Source organism: Equus przewalskii, chromosome 23 (assembly GCF_037783145.1).
Source record: "Equus przewalskii isolate Varuska chromosome 23, EquPr2, whole genome shotgun sequence".
Taxonomy (NCBI): domain Eukaryota; kingdom Metazoa; phylum Chordata; class Mammalia; order Perissodactyla; family Equidae; genus Equus; species Equus przewalskii.
In genome coordinates this window covers 26551439-26573230 of record NC_091853.1, presented here as the reverse complement: position 1 = coordinate 26573230, position 21792 = coordinate 26551439, and the positions used below count along the sequence as shown (strand labels likewise).

The 21792-nt window shown below is 39.8% G+C and overlaps 2 protein-coding genes across 3 annotated transcripts in view; both read left to right on the top strand.

The window, feature by feature from the left end:
• The first annotated feature begins 9306 nt into the window (after positions 1 to 9306).
• CR1L (complement C3b/C4b receptor 1 like) lies at positions 9307 to 15183 on the top strand. Its single transcript, XM_070590981.1, is given in 7 exon segments — positions 9307 to 9330; positions 10293 to 10545; positions 10548 to 10691; positions 12268 to 12448; positions 12529 to 12572; positions 12575 to 12638; positions 15102 to 15183. Coding segments are annotated over 7 exon segments (792 nt in total).
• Positions 15184 to 15806: 623 nt separating this feature from the next.
• Positions 15807 to 21792, top strand: part of CD46 (CD46 molecule) — a 67784-nt gene continuing 61798 nt past the window's right edge. Inside the window, exon 1 of one of the 2 annotated variants that reach the window (XM_070591185.1) lies at positions 15807 to 16077. The gene's annotated coding sequence lies outside the window, so the exon portion shown is untranslated. The remainder of the gene's footprint in view (positions 16078 to 21792) is intronic. The other variant, XM_070591183.1, reaches the window with a different exon arrangement.

Sequence of the window (21792 nt, the reverse complement as noted above, 5' to 3'; positions counted from 1 at the left end):
TTAAGTCTTGTCTATTCTGAATAATGCTGCGATGAACATAGGGGTGCACGTATCTTTTTGAATTAGTGTTTTCATGTTCTTTAGATAAATACCCAGAAGTGGAATAGCTGGATCACATGGTGGTTCTATTTTTAATTTTTTGAGGGATCTCCATACTGTTTCCCATAGTGGCTACACCAGTTTGCACTCCCACCAGCAGTGTATGAGGGTACCTTTCTGTCCACATCATCTCCAACACTTATTTCTTGTCTTTTTAATAATAGCCACTCTGATGAGTGTGAGGTGATGTCTCATTTTAGTTTTGATTTGCATTTCCCTAGTGCTTAGTGACATTGAACATCTTCTCATGTGCCTGTTGGCTGTCTGTGTATCTTCTTTGGAAAAATGTTTGTTCATTTCCTCTGCCCATTTTTTGATTGGATTGTTCATTTTTTTGTTGTTGAGTTGTATGAGTTCTTTATATATTTTGGGTATTAACTCCTTATCGGATAAATGATTTGCAAATATTTTGTCCCAGTTGTTGGGTTGTCTTTTAGTTTTGTTGATTGTTTCCTTTGCCATGAAGAAGATTTTTAGTTTGATATAGTCCCAATTTTTTATTTTTCCTTTTGTTTCTCTTGCCTGAGGAGACCTGATATTCAAAAAGATAGTACTAAGACTGATGTCAAAGAGCATACTGCTTATGTTTTCTTTTAGGATTTTCATGGTTTCAGGTCTTACATTTAAGTCTTTAATCCATTTTGAGTTCATTTTTGAGTACGATGTAAGATAATGGTCTACTTTCATTCTTTTGCATGTGGCTGTCCAGTTTTCCCAACATCACTTATTGAAGAGAATTTCCTTTCTCCATTGTATGTTCTTCGCTCCTTTGTCAAAAATTAGCTGTCCATCAATGTGTGGGTTTATTTCCAAGCTCTTAATGCTATTCCCATGGATCTGTATGTCTGTTTTTGACCAAGTACCATGCTGTTTTGATCACTATAGCTTTGTAGTATATTTTGAAATCAGGGAGTATGATACCTCCAGCTTTGTTCTTTTTTTTGAGGGTTGCTTTGGCTATTTAGGGTCTTTTGTTGATGCACATAAATTTGGGGATTCTTTGTTCTATTTCTGTGAAAAATGTCATTGGGATTCTGATTGGGATTGCACTTAATCTGTAGATTGCTTTAGGTCATATAGACACTTTAACTATGTTTATTCTTCTAATCCACGAGCATGCAATACCTTTCCATTTTTTATGTCTTCTTCAATTTCTTTCAATAATGTCTTATAGTTTTCAGTGTATACATCTTTCATCTCCTTGGTTCCATTTATTCCAAGGCATTTTATTATTTTTGCTTCAATTGTAAATGGGATTGTATTCTTGATTTCTCTTTCTGCTAGCTTGCTGTTAGTGTACAGAATATGACTGATTTTTGTGTGTTGATTTCGTACCCTGCAACTTTACTGTATTCCTTGATTATTTCTAATAGTTTTTTGTGGATTCTTTAGGATTATCTATGCGTAGAATCATATCATCCACCAATAGTGACAGTTTTACTTCTTCTTTTCCAATTTGGATCCCTTTATTTTTCTTGCCTAATTGCTCAGCTAGGACTTCCAATACTGTGTTAAATAAGAGTGGGAAGAGTAGGTATCCTTGTCTTGTTTCTGGTCTTAGAAGAGTAACTTTTAGTTTTTCACCATTGAGCATGATGTTGGTTGTGGGTTTGTCATATATGGCCTTTATGATGTTGACGTATTTTCCTTCTATAACCATTTTATTGAGAATTTTTATCACAAATGGATGTTGCATCTTGTCAAATGTTTTCTCTGCATTTATTGAGATGACCACGTGATTTTTATTCATTTCATGATGTGTTGTATCACATTGACCGAATTGCGGATGTTGAACCATCCCTGCATCCTTGGAATTAATCCTACTTCATCGTGGTGTATGATCCTTTTTTTTTTTTTTTTTTTTTTTAAAGATTTTATTTTTTCCTTTTTCTCCCCAAAGCCCCCCAGTACATAGTTGTGTATTCTTCGTTATGGGTTCTTCTAGTTGTGGCATGTGGGAAGCTGCCTCAGCGTGGTCTGATGAGCAGTGCCATGTCCGCGCCCAGGATTCGAACCGACGAAACACTGGGCCGCCTGCAGCGGAGCGCACGAACTTAACCACTCGGCCACGGGGCCAGCCCCGGTGTATGATCCTTTTAATGTATTGCTGTACTCAATTTGTTAATATTTTATTGAGGATTTTTGCATTGAATAAATCAGCAATATTGGCCTGTAATTTTCCCCTTTTTGTTGTCCTTGTCTGGTTTTGTTATCACGGTAATGCTTACTTCATAATATGCATTAGGAAGCATTCCATCTCTTCAATTTTTTGGAAGAGTTTGAGAAGGATAGGTATTAAATCTTTGAATGTTTCACAGAATTCACCAGAGATGTCTGATCTTGGACTCTCGGTTTTTTTGGAGGTTTTTGATTACTGTTTCAACCTATTTACTTGTGATAGGTCTCTTCCAATTTTCTATTTCTTCTTGATTCAGTTTTGGGAAGTTGTAGGATTATATGTATTTTACATTTAAAAAAATATATATTATCCTGGCCATCCTAGAAGGTGCAAAGTGGGTTTGATTTGGATTTCCTTAATGACTAATGAAGTTAATATCTTTTCCTGTATTTATTGGCCATTTGTATATCATCCTTGGATAATGTCTCTTCGAGACCTTGGCCCATTTTTTAAACTAGGTTTTTTGTGTTTTTGTTGATGTGTTGCAGCAGTTCTTTGTAATTCTGTATATTAAATCCTTCTCAGATAAATGATTTTCAAATATTTTCTCTGATCCTGTGGGTCGTCTTTTCATTCCCCAGATAGTGTCTTCGATGTTGACTGGGGCCGAGGGTCCACTTCCAAGAAGCCTCACTCACATGGCCGTTAGGAGGAGACTTCAGTTTCCCACCTCATGGGCCTCTTCTGTGGGCTGCTGGCTTCTCCTAGATGAGGAACCTGAAAGACAGAGGAAGACATCATATCATGGTCCCTTTTGACCCAGTCTCTGAAGTTGCTCACTATCCCTTACATTTTATTTTATTCACTAGAATCAAGTCACTAAGCCCAGCCTGTATTCAAGAGGAGAGGAATTATGTTCCATAACTTGAAGGGAAGTACATCAAAGAATTTGTGGGCATATTTAAAACCATCACAAAGAAGTGCCTTCAAATAAAGAGAATGGACCAGTTTTGTAACTTCTTTTATACTTCAAGAAATAGATAATAAAAATATTATTTAAACTCTTACAGAGCAGAGAAATACAATTATGCCCATATTAAAGCCTGCCAAAGATTGCAAATGAAACTAAATATATCTCTGGCTCATTTCCTAATATAAATGCCAAAATCCTAAATCAAATGTTAAATACAGTCATGCACTGCTTAACGATGGGGATATGTTCTGAGAAATGTGTTGTTAGGCGATTTCATCATTATGCAAACATCACAGAGTGTACTTACACAAACCTAGATAGTATAGCCTACTACACACCTAGGCTATATGGTACTAATCTTATGGAACCACCGACTTATATGCCATCAGTCATTGACTGAAACATCATTATGTGGCACATGACCATACAATATAGAAAGACTTATGCAAAGTGAGCAAGTAGGTCTATTCCAGGAATGGTTCAAAATTAGGAAATCCATACATTTATTTTCTAATATTATAAAAAAATATGTCTTTCCTTAAATGTCACATACTCTATGATACCAAAAAAAAAAAAAAAAACCACTCTATTGTAATTAATGGCTAAAATCTAGAAGCATGGTTGAGGCATATGTTAAAGTAAAGAGAAGGAAAAAGCACTTCCTTCCTACTTTTTAAAGTTCTTGAAATTGAAACTAATAAAATGACAGATATCTCCATAAACAGAAATTGAGAAAGAGAAGAAAAAGTTATTATATTAGCTGATGACTGTTTACGCAAAAACCTAAAGGAATTAACTAACTATCAGACCTAATTAGAGATATTAGTAAGATGTCTGGTAAAAAAAATTCACAAATTAATTACTTTATATAAGTAACAACCAAGTGGAATAGAGTGGGGAAAAATATCATTCACAATAGCAAGAAAATCATCTAGAAACAAATTTAACAAGAAGTACATATGGATCATAAGTAGAAGATGTAAACACTTTTTTGGAAGACAAAAAAATGCTTGAAGACTGGGCTGGCCTGGTGGCGCAGCAGTTAAGTGTACATGTTCCGCTTTGGCAGCCTGGAGTTTGCCGGTTCGGATCCCGGGTGCAGACATGGCACCACTTGGCAAGCCATGCTGTGCTAGGCATCCCACATATAAAGTGGAGGAAGATGGGCATGGATGTTAGGGCAGGGCCAGTCTTCCTCAGCAAAAAGAGGAGGATTGGCAGCAGATGTTAGCTCAGGGCTAATCTTCCTCAAAAAGAAAAAAATGCTTGAAGAAGTGGAGGATAAAAATTTTATTTAAAAGAGGACTTGCTGTTGTGGAGATATTAATTATCTCAGAATTAGTATGCATATTTAATGTAATTCCGATCAGAGTTCCAAAGGCATTCTTCTTTTAATTTGCCAAGATGATTGTAATTGTCATGTGACTGAAGAACAGAATGTCCTGAAATTCAGAATTTCCTGAAATAGTAACAAGAGGGGTGTTTACTACCAGAACATATTACAAAACAGAAGTGATGCTAAAATTTATTTAAAGGAATAAAATAATTGATATGATGCAGGAATAGAGACGTAGATCCACAAAGCAAAACACAGAGCCCAGGAAATAGCATAAGCTGTTCTAAGAATGTCACGGTGATAAACATGGCATTTCAAGACATGGAAAACCGGAATTACTCGTTAAAAAGGCAAATACCTGGAAAGATAAGTTAGATCTCTGCCTCATGTCATACACCACAGCAAAGTCCATATGGATTAAGGATTAAATATTAAAAATAAAACCATAAAGGAACTAGACAAATATTTAAGCAAATATGTTTCTGATTTGAAAACTCTATAGGTGTATATTAAGGAAAAATTCTATTATGGAAAAGATTGACAAAATTGAATACCAAGAAAAAAGATCTCTGTACATACAAAAATAATTTAAAGATAAACATCAAATAGGACAAATATTAAAATAGCTCTTGTACATCAATTATATTAAGTAAATACCCTGGAGGTCGGGCCAGTGGCGTAGTGGGTAATTCAGCACACTCTGCTTTGGCGGCCCAGGTTTGCAGGTTTGGATCCCAGGTGTGGACCTACACCACTCATCAAGCCACGCTGTGGTGGTGACCCACATATAAAGTTGAGGAAGATTGGCACAGATGTTAGCTCAAGGCTAATCTTCCTCAAGCAAAAAGAAAAAAAGAGGAAGATCAGCAATGGATGTTAGCTCATGGGTGAATCTTCCTCAGTGAAAAAAATACGAAACCAAAAAAAACAGGGTTTTGTTAGTAACAAAGAAGAGGAAAGTAGATACTGGAGATACTAGTAGTCTCAGGTACAAATGGTTTCTGCCCTGATCACATGTCTTAGATAAAATCAAGAGGCAAAGTTCTTAGCTGTTCCAGTACCTGCCCCACTGTTAGATGATATTGCACTATACCCCTCAGCTTTTACTTAATCAAGTTTAGCCCTGCTGTACACTGGAAAATGTGGATAGCTTAGCTGAGTATCCTTTGTGATATTTCTCACAGTAACTGTATAGTTACCTAATAAATAAAAAATAAATGCTGATGAAATGTTCCAAATTTTGTGGCCTACTTTGAATGATTTTACAGCACAGTAAGTACTGGTGCTTTTTGCATTTCAAGTGTAAAGACGATCGGCTATTTCCTCTGGCTCTCATTTGCTGAATCTTCAGGGTAAAGTGATCATTCTTTCGTTCAATCAACAAATATTTTTTGAGCACCCCACACTTGAAAGTCCCTAGGCGAGGTGTGAGAGAGAGTAGATATTTCAATAAGACACCTTCCCTGCTGATCAAGGAGCTTATCGTTTCCTGGATGGAAGTCCACATGGCTAAAACAACTCTGTGGGGTTTCCTAAAGACAAGTACAAAAATGTCTCATCATGAATAAGACAATTGCTGCATTGAGTTGTGAGGGACTACGAATAACGATGGATTAAACAGGTAAGAATTTAAGCTTGCCCATGGAAATAAAGGACTAATTTGCAGATAGAAATGGGGTTTCTTTCATGAGGTCTCCCACGTTTTAATCTTTCCTCGAATTTGTAACACCTACCTGCTCTCCTTTTCTCATGGTGACTTAAGTGGGAAATATGTGTAGGGTACAATCATTTTTCATTCTTTACTTCTGGGTATAGACTCATCAGCTCCCCATCTGCTGCTTGTCTCCTCACAGGCAATAATGTTTCTTAGGATAAGGAGGCACCTATTTGTGAGAGTGAGTTGAAATATTTTCCCCATAATTCCCTCCGTTTGATCCATAGTTGCCCCTGGAGTTACAAAGAAGAAATCTAATCCATTTCGTACAGAGTTGTCTCTCAGATATTTGAAACTTGAGTCATGTGACATGGTTCTTCTGGTGTTTATTTTAGGAGGTAAGTTATCTGAAACCGTGGACTTGAACTCAGATACTAGTGCCCTATCTTTCTGGGGATTTTTCCCTTTTTTTTTTTTTTTGGTGAGGAAGATTGGCCCTGAGCTAAAATCTGTGCCACTCTTCCTCCACTTTGTATATGGGATGCCACCACAGTATGGCTTGATGAGAGGTGTATAGGTACATGCCCAGGATCTGAAGCCACGAACCCCAGGCTGATGTAGCACAGTGCGCTCACTCAACCACTGTGCCACCAGGCAGGCTCCTATTCTCCTGTTTTGATAGTAAACTCTTTCCAGTATAAAGATCATTCTCCCGGTGACTAAATTTAAAAGACATTAGAGAAAATTAAATATGTCTCTGCCACCTCTTAATAGTACGTAACAATCTCAGGAAGCAGATTGCTTTCTTCCTTACTATTCTTACTCTGAATAATGAAAGATCTTATCATTCTTAGCAATTTCCTCAAGCCTCTGGTCATTCTGCAGAATGGTTATTCTGCTTATTCTTGGTTATTGTGGTTATTCTTGCTTCAAATTCTTCCAGGCTCATGCCCCAGTTGCATTTGTTCTTGATTAACTGACTATCCATCTTGTCAATGGGGTATTGTAAAGTGAACCTCGAAACTTTGAGGAACATGGAAGAACGACTGATTGCAAATTGGTAAAGTGTTAAGGCTCTGAAGAAATCAGTATCACACACAGCTGATGGCAGTAAAAGTGGACAGAAACTTCTGGAAGGCTAATGAGCAATACATACAAAAGCCTTACTACAAATACCCTTTGACCTAGCAATTCCATTTCCCAGAATTTGTCCCAAGAAAACAAACATGGAATTTCCCCATGATTTTGGTCCAAAGACACTCAATGCAACAATATTTATGACAGCGTAAAATTTTTAAAAATTGAAATGTTCAGCATGGTTTGAAAATAGCTAATGGGGGCTGGCCCGGTGGTGCAGTGGCTAAGTTCGCACATTCCGCTTCAGCGACCCAGGGTTCACTGGTTTGGATCCCAGTTGTGGACATGGCACTGCTTGATAAGCCATGCTGTGGTAGGTGTCCCACATATAAAGTAGAGGAAGATGGGAATGGATGTTAGCTCAGAGCCAGTCTACCTCAGCAAAAAGAGGAGAATTGGCAGCAGATGTTAGCTCAGGGCTAATCTTCCTCAAAAGAAAATAGCTAATGGAAGAAATGACTTATTAAAAATGGGTATGAAGAGTATTTAAGAAAGTTATAAAGTGTACCATGAGGAATTAGAGATTGAGATGTCTCATCCAAGTGGAAATAGACAGTAGTTCTATATATCTACATGCCTGAATATTATTTAGCCACCAAATACGGTATTGTATAAAATATATTCATAGGGGCCGGCCCTGTGGCCAAGTGGTTAAGTTCGTGTGCTCTGCTTCAGTGGCCCAGGGTTTTGCTGGTTTGGATCCTGGGCATGGACATGACACCGCTCATTAAGCCATGCTGAGGCAGCGTCCCACATAACAGAACCAGAGGACCTATTATTAGAATATACAACTATGTACTGGGGGGCTTTGGGGAGAAGAAGAAGAAAGAAAAAAAAAAGGAAGATTGGCAACAGATGTTAGCTCAGGTGCCAACCTAAAAAATAAATTAAAATAATAAAATAATAAAATATATCCATAGACACCCATGCATGAGTACACAGACATATCTGAAATGATATACATTAAATTGTTAAGAATAGTTATTTTGGGACCGCTATCATTTTCTTCTCTTTATTTGTCCACATTTTGTCCATTTCCCTCAATGAACGTGCTCCTTGTATTCTTAAGTATTCACCTAAAGAAACTAACGTTGGCTTTTACGGATTCAAAGAAATGAATGAGAAGCTCTACAGGTGCCTCCTTTCCCTGTCAAGCATTTACAATTTCCTGAAAAAATTCAAATTAGCAAGATATTATCAGTTTATTATAAAAAATTTTCTAGGTCTGGCACCTTTTTTAGAGGTTCATCTTCAAATAAAAATGTTCCCAGGGGCCTGCCCGGTGGCGCAGTGGTTAAGTTCGCACGTTCCGCTTCTCGGGGGCCCTGGGTTTACCGGTTCGGATCCCGGGTGCAGATATGGCACCGCTTGGCACGCCATGCTGTGGCAGGCATCCCACATATAAAGTAAACGAAGATGGGCACAATGTTAGCTCAGGGCCGGGCTTCCTCAGCAAAAAAGAGGAGGACTGGCAGTAGTTAGCTCAGGGCTAATCTTCCTCAAAAAAAAAAAAAAGCAGTTCCCACTTGTCTATATTTAATAAGTTCAATAAACATTTAACTGAGTCAATATTCGTTATATACATTTATGTGAACAAGTGTGTAATCACTTATACCAATATTTTAAATTTATTATATAATGATAGAACACCGTTTTAATTTATAATTTTTATTACCCCTGGATCTATGATTATTTAATTTCTCATGCCTTATCTTTTATATTTTTCTTTTCTCTATTTTTCTTGATGAGTAGTGCCAGAGGACGTGTAATTAACCTGCAAAGATGTTATTAAATGATCAATAAAAATCAAAGAAAAAATTACCCAGCAGTAAGTAAATTACTTAACAATCTATGATAAAATCACATAGATTATTCACTTACCATCACAAATATGTAAACCACAATAATACATGGGTATTTTTTCAAAAAATAATTATTATGGACAGAATCCATATCACACACACCTTAATTTCAGCTATGTAGACAACATGTCTGAAGAAAATAACAGTATTGTAATTAGGTATAGTTTAGGAAGTCATTTGATTCTTTGTTATTTAAATTCATAGTAAAATAATACAAAGAAAAAAATTAATTCTGGAAAAGGCAAAACTATAACAACAGTAAAACTATCAGTGCTTGCCAGAGTTTTGGGGTGGAGAGAGGGGTTAACAGCTAGAACACTAAGAATTTGTAGGGCAGTGAAAATACTCTGCACAATACCATAAGGATGGATACATGTCATTATATATTTGTCCAAACCCACACAATGCAGAGACCAAGAGTGAACCCTAATGTAAACTATGGACTTGGGTGATTATGATAATATAGGTTCATCAGTGTAACAAAGGTACCACCCTGGTTGGGGATGTTGAAAATGGGGGAGGCTATGCAGGTGTAGGGGCCAGGGAATATGGGAAATCTCTGCTCCTTCTTCTCAATTTTGCTCTGAACCTAAAAGAGCTCTAAAAAATAAATTGTCAGGGCCAGCCCTGTGGCCTACTGGTTAAGTTTGGCACACTCTGCTTCAGTGGCCCAGTATCAGTTCCTGGATGTGGAACTACACCAGTCTTCTGCAGCCATGCTGTGGTGGTGACCAACATTTAAAATACAGGAAAATTGGCACAGATGTTAGCTCAGGGTGAATCATCCTCAAGCAAAAAGAGGAAGATCAGCAACAGATGTTAGCTCAGGGTGAATCTTCCTCAGCAAAAAAAAAAAAAAAGCTCTTAAAATTGGACTGGCCCAGTGGCATAGTGGCTAAGTTTGTGCACTCCACTTCAGCAGCCCAGGGTACATGAGTTTGGATCCCAAACATGAATCCAAAATGGAGGAAGATTGCCACAGATTTTAGCTCAGGGACAATCTTCCTCAAGCAAAAAGAGGAAGATACCCATTAGCTCAAGGCTAATCTTCCTCACCAAAACAAAAACATTAAAAGCTAAGCTGTTGTTCACCATACTCTCCCTTACTCCAGGTATATCTTGTGAGCCACCCCCAAGCCATATCCAATGGAGACTACTACAGCAGCAACAGAAATGCTTTTCAATATGCAACAGCGGTCACTTATCGGTGTCTCACTGGGCCAGATGGAGAAAGGCTGTTTGACCTCATGGGAGAACAGTCGATTTTCTGTACCAGCAAAGACAATCAGCTTGGAGTTTGGAGCAGCTCTCCTCCTCAATGTGTTTCTGCTAGTAAATGTGCAACTCCAGAAGTTGAAAGTGGAACTGAGTATCAGGAAATAGGATTTTGTTTTCCTTAAGTGAGATTGTGAGATTTAGATGTCAGCCTGGCTTTGTCATGAAGGGATCCAACGTTGTGCAATGCTGGGCCAACAACACATGGGTGCCTGAGCTGCCAAGCTGCTCCAGGGGTGGGTTTCACCTGTTGAGACCCTGCTGGGGTTTTGTGGGGGAGTGTCAATGATAATGGTTTTGAAATTAAGGAAGGCGTGTGCATGAGTGTGTGTGCATGCACAAGGAGGATGAAATTGTTATAAACACTCTAAACATAATAGTACCTCGACTAGGTCATCTCTGATGATAATCAGTGTCAAAAAGTATTGGCTCACTCTGCGTCCATAACACACATATTTTATATGCATTGTTTAATTTAATACTTAAACAATATGAGGCATCAACTATTCTTTTTTCCATTTTATGTTGAGAAATCTGAGTCTTAGAAATATTAAATAAACTTTTCCTGATCGCAGAGCTAGTAAATAACAGAGTGAGGCCTGGAATTCAAGAGCCTTTCTGATGGCAGAGCCTCATGATAATGTATAGTGAGATGTACGATGAAAATAGTGTATGATAACAGTGACGTAGATCTATCCTTGCAGGGGTCAATAGGCAAACGAGCCACGGGACCTAAATGTTAGCACCAGATTAAAATGGCCTTAGACTTCAGTCATTCTGTTCCAACTCTCTCATGTTATTACTGAAAACTCTGAGGCTCAGAAAGGGGAAATGACTGGCTCAAATACAGCAAAGATTTTTTTTTTCACTTTTATTCCATTCAGGCACATGCTGCATAATGATGTTTCAGACAATGGACCACATATACGATGGTGGTCCCATAAGATTAGTACCATGTAGCCTAGGTGTATAGGGGCTATACCATCTAGGTTTGTGTAAGCACGCTCTGTGATGTTCGTACAATGACTAAATCACTAACAACACATTTCTCAGGACGTATCCCATCATTAAGTGACTCATGAGTGTATAAATGGTTCAGATTGAGGCTCAAATGTGTTCTGGTGCCCTGAGCACACACCAACTGGGCTATGGATGGAGGCACCCATAATTTGAGTCAAAACACGCTCAAAGCAATATCTTCTCTCTTCAGAAGTTCTATGGCTTTTTTCTTTTAAGGGGATCGTGTTCGTGATGGCTTCCCTTGTCCTCCTGTGCTGAAATGGCTGGCTTAGCAGTGGAGGGGGAAGAATCCAGGCTGGCACATAGGGACCAGAAGGGGGCTTACAGTTCTGAAAGAGGAGCTGGGAGGAAAACTGAAGGGGGACGTGTGACTGACTGTACAGTGAGCGAGGTGAGGGGGTCTGTCAGATGAGACTTGGGCAAAGGTGTCCCTTGTTGTTGCCAGAAAGGCTACCTTTCTAGGAAGTGTGAGAGCAGAACCAGCCACCAGCACTCACAGTTCTGTCCTGGATGGCCAGTACCGGAGAGCAAAGGGAATATGCTGCTTGTAGTCTTAGGAACATTTTAGTAGGAAAAAACCCACACAAGATGTTGGAGAGACCTTGGTTCTAGTCACAGCTCTGCTCTGTGGCCTTAGTTTGCTCATCAGTGAAACGTGGGTACTGAACTACCGGATCTTTTCTCTTAAAATCTATACTCTGCTATTAGGATTTTTAAGCTCCCTGGCAGGCAGAGGGTACAGCAGAATATATCTGCAAATAACTGACAGACACTTTGCTGTTCTTCCCCCAGCATGTCAGCTGGCTCCAGAAATCCCACACAGTAAGCAGTAAGCACACCTCAAGCAACAAGGATGACTCTTCCCCTGGGCAGAAGTGTTCTACAGCTGTGAGCCCGGCTATGATCTCAGAGGGGCTGCTTCCCTGCGCTGTATGCCCCAAGGAGACTGGAGCCCAGAAGCCCCAAGATGTGCAGGTGGCTACACTCTTGTCTGGTTTGCAATCAATCTCTTTGTCCCTCACATGGGAGTCTTACTCTGATTTTTTCTGTCCTTGTGAAATCATGTGATGAATTCCTGGACCAACACCCTAATGGCCACAGGTCTTTCCACTTAATTTCCAGCTTGTGGTAAAATTGTCCTTCGTTTGTGATGAGGGATGATTGTGACCTGGAACAGAGACCAGGGACTCAGTGCTGAATAGTGACTCTCTTAATCCAAAAAGGGAGGTTGACCTATGGAAAAGAACTACCCAGGGAGATTAACTTCTGGGTAGTTTTGAAACAAGGGTAAGGACTCAGTGACATCACTATTAGGAGATTAAAAAAATGGACGTGTAATTCAAAGTCGAGTACAAACAAAATATAGACACTGACTTTGAATTCATGGTTGGAACTTGAATTAATGGGTAAAGAGTTGTTTGGAGGCAGAAAATGTAATTTTATGGAAAATTTGCTAGTAAGAAGTTTGATGTATAAGACAAAAATTGTTGGCAATGTGAAAAAAGTCAGGCAAGCATTTTTTTCAGGAAAGTTAAAACCAATCAATAGAGGAAGTGGTAACAGCATATGGATAAGTGTTTTTAATCCAATCATATGTCTTCGCATCAGTAATGTCTTTGACACTGGGATCTAATGACCGATGTTATTGTTTCAGGTAGTATTTTCAGATATTTATGTGGATCTAGTACTCTTGCTGGTCTGCACCATCTGTCTGAGCAGGTACCAAGATTGGGCAAACAGCAGTTATTTTTAATAACTTAGTGGGAATCTTTGACATTTACAAAGCCTACCACCCAATAGTGATCAGCCGATTTCAGAGGGACAACAGGAACCACTAATAAGCTGGGCCTTTCAGGGTGGCAAACACTCCTCCCCTCATCTCTCTTTTTCCCTAGAGCATTTGGCCCATATGCTCCTGTGACTCTCTTTCTGGCCATTACAAAAGTGGTGGCAAGAACAATGCTGTTCTCTTTCCAGATGTTCTTTGCTTTGCTCACCCGGATGGAGAGCTGTTCTACCTCATAACCCACTAATGAGAATAAGTGGGATGTCAGAGGGAGACGGCTGTGGGTCGAGGGCACAGGAAGGAGTGCAGCCTGTGTTCAGTCACTTCTGTAGGTGACACTGGGCTATGATGTCTGTATGACTATTAAGTGTACAAGTTCTGATTGTCTTGTGTGTCACAAGATATTGTGATTCTTTAGAATAGTTTGTTTTCTGAGTTCCTACCAGCTACTGAATTCAGGTCCCTAATGAACTGAGACTTTTAGCTGGGCCTGAACCTAAGAACCAAATGGTAATTAGGCTGAAGTGAGAAAGCTGAGCATCTATCAGTGACAAGATGAAGGGAGAGATGAGAATTGTTCACCCTTTTGTACTGCTTATTATTGTTACTGCGCCAGGTTCATTTTTGCCTGCCGCCCAGAAAGCCAAACACTGAGACGACGAGATTTGCAGCAGAGAGAAAATTTAATCACAAAGCAGCCATGTGAGGAAGGAAGAGCATGAGTCTCAAATTCACTTCCCAAAATTAGGGACTCAGGGATATTTATGGGATGGGGGCAAGGCAGTCTGAAATGTGAGGAGAGGTGATTGGAAGTGAGGAGAGGTGGGGTAATGATGATCTGTGCAAGCATAGTCAGACTTCATCCCTCTTCATAGGACCCGTGTCCACAAAATGGAAGCATTAGCATGATCTGAGGGTGGAGTTTTTGGCCTCTTGACGTCAAAAGGTTGCCTATCCACATCTGCATGGGTCCAGTTGATGCGTTGGTGGTCTCAACAGGCCTGGAGTGCACAGAGGGGTTCTAATTCCCGAAAAACAGCTCAAACACCCATTACCATGGTGACCCAGTCTCCAGGGAGATGTTACCTATAGGAACCTAGTGGGAGTCAGGTACCATATTGCCTAAACAGCACAGTTAACAATGGGTGGGTTAAATAGCTAAAAGCTATAATCAGTAATTGCAAAAAGGAAAAAAACCTTTAGTTCCTAGCTACTTAATCATTGTCGACGAAAATAATCCATAACCAATCTGGAAATGAAAATTTGGGAGAGTTTATTCTGAGCTGAAATCTGAGGACCATGGCCCGGGGCCTTTCTTCCCGAAAGAAGAAAGGGCACCAAAGAAATGAGGTGTACAGAATGGTTATATACCCCCAAAGAGGGTGCTTTACATATGATTGAAATGTCCCTCCCACAATAGTCACAAGATTGCCCTGTCTGCACAGCGCTTGATGGACACAGCAGGTAGTGGGTCTGCTATCTTCGTGGGCGTAGCAGGAGGCAAGTCTATTGTCTCGAGCTGGGCGGTCACAGGTGAGCACAGCAATCAGTTTCCAGCCCAAGGAAAGATGCTTAATCCCTAAGGAGACGCCAATGTTGGGAGGGGGAGGGAAGTTGCACCTTTATCTCAAGGGCCTTTTGCTCTTGCCATAGGGAATCTCTAAAGCAGATATACAATGCATGCTCAAAGGCGTCGGTCAGGCCCTTTTGGAAAGACAAGGTCAGGCCGAATTAGGTTTACCCCAAAATGGCTTCCTCATATATTCCAATATCCTATTACTTGCCATTTTTATTTGACATCATCAATGGCTAACTCTCTGCCAGTTTCCTTATTCTTTAGGTTCCGATTAAAAGGCAGCTCTAGTAGTCATTGTGTCTTGGTTGGAATGAAAAGCCTTTGGAGCAGCAGTGTTCCTGTGTGAGCATGAGCAGAAGAACAACTATGCAGCCTGCATGTTCCCCTTATTTTTTTCCAGTGTGTTCTGCCTCGTGGAGCCACTTGTTGTCTGGATCCTTATTTAACTAAATTACTGATAAAATACTTCTTTGTTGGAAGAATTTCAAAGGGGCCTTGTAGGTTTAATATATCATGTGTTTACGTTACTAGTCTGTAAGTCACTAGTTTAAAGCCAGTGTTGAATTTCGTACAGAATATGTGGCAGGAAACTAGATGACATAAAAGTACACCAAAACTTATTTATTCATTTATTTTTTAGTTCCACCATTGAGGAGTAACCTCTGTGGGGGATCAGAATTGGCCACCTTAAAATGTGTCTCTATGGCTTGATTATTTTTAAGAATAACAGACTCTGAAAGAAACTTTCATCTCACCCCCTAATCACCTAAAAGAAGTTTAGATAGAAGGCCTGTTCCAGGAAGGAGCTAATACCAGAAGATAACATTGTCTACAGATGGCCCAGCAAATATTTGTTTAACAAACATTTGCATTTCTATCTCCACGTAAATTGCTTTCCTTCCCTTTCAAGCCCCACACAACTACTCACATCCTCCTCCTTTCTATTTAGCTGACAATGGTTTTTAAGGTGGCAACCTCGGCCATTCCAGCGAGTTGCTCAGTTTTCCTGGGTTTCTCCCATGTATACATGTTATAATGCTTTATTTGATTTTCTCCTGTTATTCTGTCTCATATCAACTTAATTCATAGGCCAGTCAGAAGGATCTAAAGGATAGAGGAATTGTTTCCTTCCCTACAGTTTGGTGGCTTGGACAGGATAAAACTTCACTGGCTGGATGCTGCTCACTCCTGGACTACTGCAACTGAGAGATCCTTGACCCCTGACAGGAGCCGGCAGGAGGTAAGAGTTATTACTTCATCAATCTCCTGGATCTCTGCCTGCAGGGTCCAAGGAAGCTAGAGTGGTGAGTTTAGTTTCTTTTTATAAGTTTAGACTAGCAGGAGAAAATATTGGTGAAGCTAGCTTCTTGGACTCAGCAACTCTAGGAAATTTTGAGTACTCATTGGTTTATTGATCCTTTTCCTCCCAGGGATGGTCACTATTTTCCCTTGTTCTGTCTTTTGAGTCATTTTTCATAAAAAAGGAAAAACCACAGGGCAAGAGGCAGGCATCTATAAACCTGTTATCTGGGAATATGCACATGTGGTGAAAACTGTTGCTAAGGGCATCTCAGAAGCCAAAAGGCCACAGATTTGGTGGGCATGGGTCAAGCAGTTAGAAGCCATTAGGGCACTCACCACCTCAAGAAAACTCCCATGATAGAATAAGTTGGGTCACGGAAAGGGCAAGATGACACAGGTCCCCCACCAACTTCAAGAATATGTTCGTGCAAGAACTAGGTACTATGTAAAGCCAGACACATTCCCCATCCCTGAGGCACCTCCCTCCTAGGTATTAATCTGGCTCCAAGAGACCCAAGGTTTAGCTAAAGTTGTTAATGTGATCAGCTTTTTTCTTTTGTCTTGTTCTACGTCTTGAGAACTTGGCTTTGTGACCTTTCTGGTCTCCGCCATCTGGAGGATGCATGTACTAGCATACATCTTGGTGGCCAGTCAAATAGACTGAGGTTCTGAGACACACTCTCTTTGTCCAGCTGTGTCAGCTCTCGGGGGAGTTTGTCCTAAGAGGTCCTAATTGCTTTCATAAGGGGCCTTTGTTGTCTCAACGGTCATTGCTTGTTGTGCAATGATAGCCTTTGCTTTATCTTAGACTATTTTTGGGAGTAAACTTCCTGCATCTCTTTTGGGGACATCTCTTGTGTCCATGGATAAGTTTATTGGTTTGAGTTGCTATTAAGATCCTACTTGTAAATTTGGCCAGACAATGGATCATTTAAATTGCTAAAACTTCTAAATTGGAAAAAAAAATTTAAGAGCTTTCATCGTAATTGTTTTATTGGTACCAATGAAAAGGCCAAATTTAAAAGGAAATACAAAAAAAAGACTAACATTAAGATCCTGACTCAGGCTAAAATTAAACTGAAAAAAAAGTAAAAGTATAAATGTTGATATGATTATAAAGGTTGGAATGTTTGAGCTAATTTTATGGAAAGAGGTTATATCAACTCTGCCTGAAAGTGTTTTGAAAGCGGACCTTATGTCTCACTGGGAATGCTTCCCCTATTCAATATTATAAGACTGAGACCTATTGATAAAGTCCCAATGAAAGCTATGATTAGAGGTATAAGAATTGATGGAATTAAGTGATTACACCTCTTTTTGCCTGATTGTATTATAAATTGTACCGTGGGTATTGACATTGTGTCTCACTGGGGAACATTTCTCCTACCTGATTGTAAGAGAGCATATCAATCTGCCCCTTAAACAACGTTAATTAAACATACTAAAGGGAAGTCAATAGGGTTGCCTGAGCTTACATCGTATGAGATAAAAACTAGAGGCTAATCTCAGGTGTATATATATATATATATATATATATATATATATCCTCCAATATACAAAGAACTCATACAACTCAACAAAAAACCCCACAAACAACCAAATTAAAACATGGGCAAAGGATCTGAATAGACATTTTACCAAAGAAAATATGACAATGGCCAATAGGCACATGAAAAGATGTGTGTCCATACACCGACCCTGTCAGGGCTCTGGAAGTTAGGTAATGTGTCCCAGTGGCACACATATCACAGGCTGCCAGTGTGGAAGAACTGAAGCTTTGCTTTGGGTACTAACAAAATAAATATGTTATAAAAAAACATTTACTTTTTAAATTTGCAAAGACCTTGCAAGGATTAGGATCTAAATAAAGAAACATCAACTGGGAAGAGAACATATACAATTCTGTACTGGCTGATTTAATTAGAACAAAATCAGTGAAATCAAAGTCAATAAGATCAATGTTAGAAGTTTGAGGAGCAAATTTTATACCCTTGAGAAAAGCCTAAATCTTTACACGAATGATTTCTTATAGGAAACATTCTAAACAAATGCAGTCTCCTACAATAAGCTTTACAGAAATTGAAGTTTGGAAGTGTCACAGAGGATGCCAACATAAACTTTTGAAAAGCAGAATATCACAGCAGATCTGCCTACAATCTACTCAGGAACTCAAATCTATGATAAGATAATTACGAGAGATGTAAATTTAAGTTAAATCTTTATCCTTCCTAACTAACGTCTCTATATTCTGTGGCTTGACGTGTAAATACACTTTGCTTTTCTTCCTTACAAAAAGAAAATGAAAGTAGCCTGATATTTTACATTAGTACACGTCCCAGAGTCAATAGCCTTTTCCCTTAAAGTTTCTCATTTAGTACCACTATAATTTATGGGTTAATTTTTTTAATTTAGGCTTTTAAAAAATTAAGGTTAAATTAAAGTAGTTGGGGCTTCTAATTTTCTATTTCTGTACTGGTCTCCTGTTAAAACCGCCCAGGGCAAATGACTCTCTCTTCCTCTTAGATAGTCAAGATGATCCTCCACCTCCTGCTTTCCAACTACTTCCTTCCTCATCCCGGACGGCCTATTCCTGGTTAATCTACTGGAGGATCAAATTCCCAAGACTAACTATTGATTCGTTTCACCCATGTAATTTAAGATCATTCCTCTTATTAGTCACCCTCAGGCATAACTAAGATTCAATGCCATTTCATAAAAATTAGTTCCTCAGACATGATTATCTTGCCTTATCTAAACAACCTCAGATCACATACCATTTCTCCATGCATTCTATGTCTTAAAACTTGCCTCCTCTTTTTTCCACGGTCTTTAAAAGTGTAAAGTCTATGGCACAACCATTCTCTCGCTGAGCAGTGGCAACCAGGACAAGGCAGGAAAAAATCACGGTCCTCTTTAAACTTAAAGGTCAGGGAACAAACCTCCCGATCATCTAAGTAAGCCGCAATTAAACCTATTATATGTGTGTAATACATGAAAATTTCAAAACATTTTCTAAACTTTTATTTTTGGCCTCTTTCACTTTTTAGAATAACAAGTGGATTACTATAACAAAATGCCGTGTATTTTTGTTAGAAATAATGCATGATGGAAATTAGGGGGAGGAGGCACTAAGCTTAAATAATCAGAATGCACAAGCCCCTTTGTTACAGGCTCTTAACATCAGCCCTGATATCAGTTCCCCCGCATTGAACCCAGCGTATATGGGGTTAAAACTAAAACCCACCACCCCCTTTCCTGCTTCTCTAGCTCCACTCACATGTACATACCTGTTTCTTTAAACTTGGACTCTTTGAGCTTTACAACTAAATGGGAGTTACAAATTGTTAAAAGCCCAGGTGCCTGGAGTTGGAGGTACACTAAGGTTTAGCTAATCATGTGTCCTTGAGTTTGCCAGGAAAGCGCTGTCTCAAGAGTGTCAAGGAGCGGAGGCTTCCCAGACCTCAACTCCTCGACTCCCTGCGCTCGAACCCGCCTCAAACAAGAAGACGAGATGAAGGACGCCCACCTGCCATCATCCTATCTCACCCACCCCCCCACCCCCCCGTGGCTGCAAGCAGCCTCTCAAGGCCAAAGGCAGGCTGCTGGGAAAGCACCGAGCTGTGCAAGCTACATGTTCCCCCTCCCCTCCCCAAAACCCCAAATAAAAATCCCTACCCGTTCCTCATCCAGGAGCTAGCAATTTTTGAGGCATGAGCCCTTGCTTTGCTCCCTGTGCCTGGCATAGTAAAAACCTTTCCTCTTCCACTCAAGACTCTGTTCTCGTTGTTTGGATTGGCATCGGGTTCAGAGACCGAACTTTCGGTTACACCTTCCTTCTCTGGAAGCAGTTGGGCTGATTAATCACTTAGTCATACCTGCTTGTGTGGGTGAAGCTGATCAGCTGAGCAGGTGCAGCTCCCTGGGGAGGACTGAGTAGTCTCCTCGGGAGCTCAAGCCGTCCTCACAGGAAGAGAAGGGCATAAAGGTCCTCATAGTAAAGAAAGGAAGCCATGTGAGGGACATGCAGTATAAGAGGGGAGAGGACCTTAGTGGTCATCTAGCCAGAAGACCAGTTTACCTCAGAGCCAAAAAGACTGACAGAGATGGAAGAGTGCAGAAGGAGATGGCCTGCTCTGTGGGAGACGCAGGATCAAACCAGGCCTGGAAGGGTGCAGGCTGAAGTCCACCTCTGATGCAGGAGACAATTCAGAAACTACCGATGTTTCATCTGTGCTAACACTTTTGAGTAGCGTTCAGCACTCACTTCATGTAGCAAATACTTCCTGAGCATCTCTCCGTGCCAGGGACAGTTCTCAGGCTTGTTATGTATCCAGCAGTGAAGACAGACAAAGACCCCTGCCTTTCTGGGCTCTGCATTCTAGTGGAGGGAGAGAGACTAGAATCAAGACACTTTATTCATTCATTTACTCATTCATTACATTAAAGGGGATAAAAGGTTTGAGAAAATAGAGCAAAGGAAGACAGTTTGGGAATGCAGATGTGAGTGAGAGGGAATCTGTAATGCAGTGGTTAGTATGGGCCTCAGGGAGGAGGGTTTTAAAGTGAGATCATTTTTATATGTATGTGTATTCTTCCTATTTTTGTCTCATTTTAATTGCTGAAATTTTCAAACTGCTTATTTTTTTAAAAAAAAAAGGAGATTAATGTTTTATGCCCTGTTTAGGGAGGGGAGCAGGAAGGAAGTAGCCAGAAAGTGATGTTAGCAGGGGAAACACTAGCTACAAATACTAGTCACCCAGCTGAGGTGGTGTTGAGTATCCAGCAGAAAGCAGCATTGTGCTCAACTACGGATATCTTCCAGGGGTTGAGTTATGTCCCAAGACTGAAGGATTTTCATGGCTATAACTGCCACTCTTCTAGTCAGGGAATTCTGTCACACTTTTTACCAAGTTAAATAGTACATCTTTAACTTGTCCTAAACTTACCCCAGGTTTCAAGAATGCTCATTGTTCTATTATACTAACACTGAACTTGGTGAGCCAATCTGTTTTAGACTCATATCACATTACCGATTTCATATGCCTCCTCAATCCTTCCCTTTCCCAGATTCCGGATATCTAATTACTCTTTACATTTCCTCGCTCTCCCCCACAGTGAACTTTCCCACACTCCATGAAATGACCTCTCGTCCTCCTGGTTTCCACTACTCCCCTCACCATCCCCCTCCCCAGTCAATGAGCTCCTTGTGAGCAGGGACCACCTGTAGGCACTGAAATTTAATGATTTTTGATCTCCACTTATACAGCAGTCAAGATTAATAACAGGAAGAGCTAAATTGTTTACAAGATGCTTTCCTATTTATTGACTTCTTTGGTCCTCAAAGCAACTCTGTGAGATAGGTAGGCCCGATAATGTGGTTAGCCCAAAGCAGAGAGGACTCTGAGGTGCAGAGAAATTCAATGAGTTGCTTCAAATTTATTAGTAAAGAAGCTGTTAAAAGTTAGGGCTTTAGTCGCAATTATTTGACTCAAAATCTTAAACCCATTTGGCTACTCCGTTGGTAATTTTAGTTGTCCATTTCCGAATGTGATTCTACATCACTGAAATGTAGTATCCTGAACGGTATATAGTACAGAGCTGGAATATTTCATTTTTTATTTCAGTATTCCTTTTTTCCTCCAATTTCTTATTG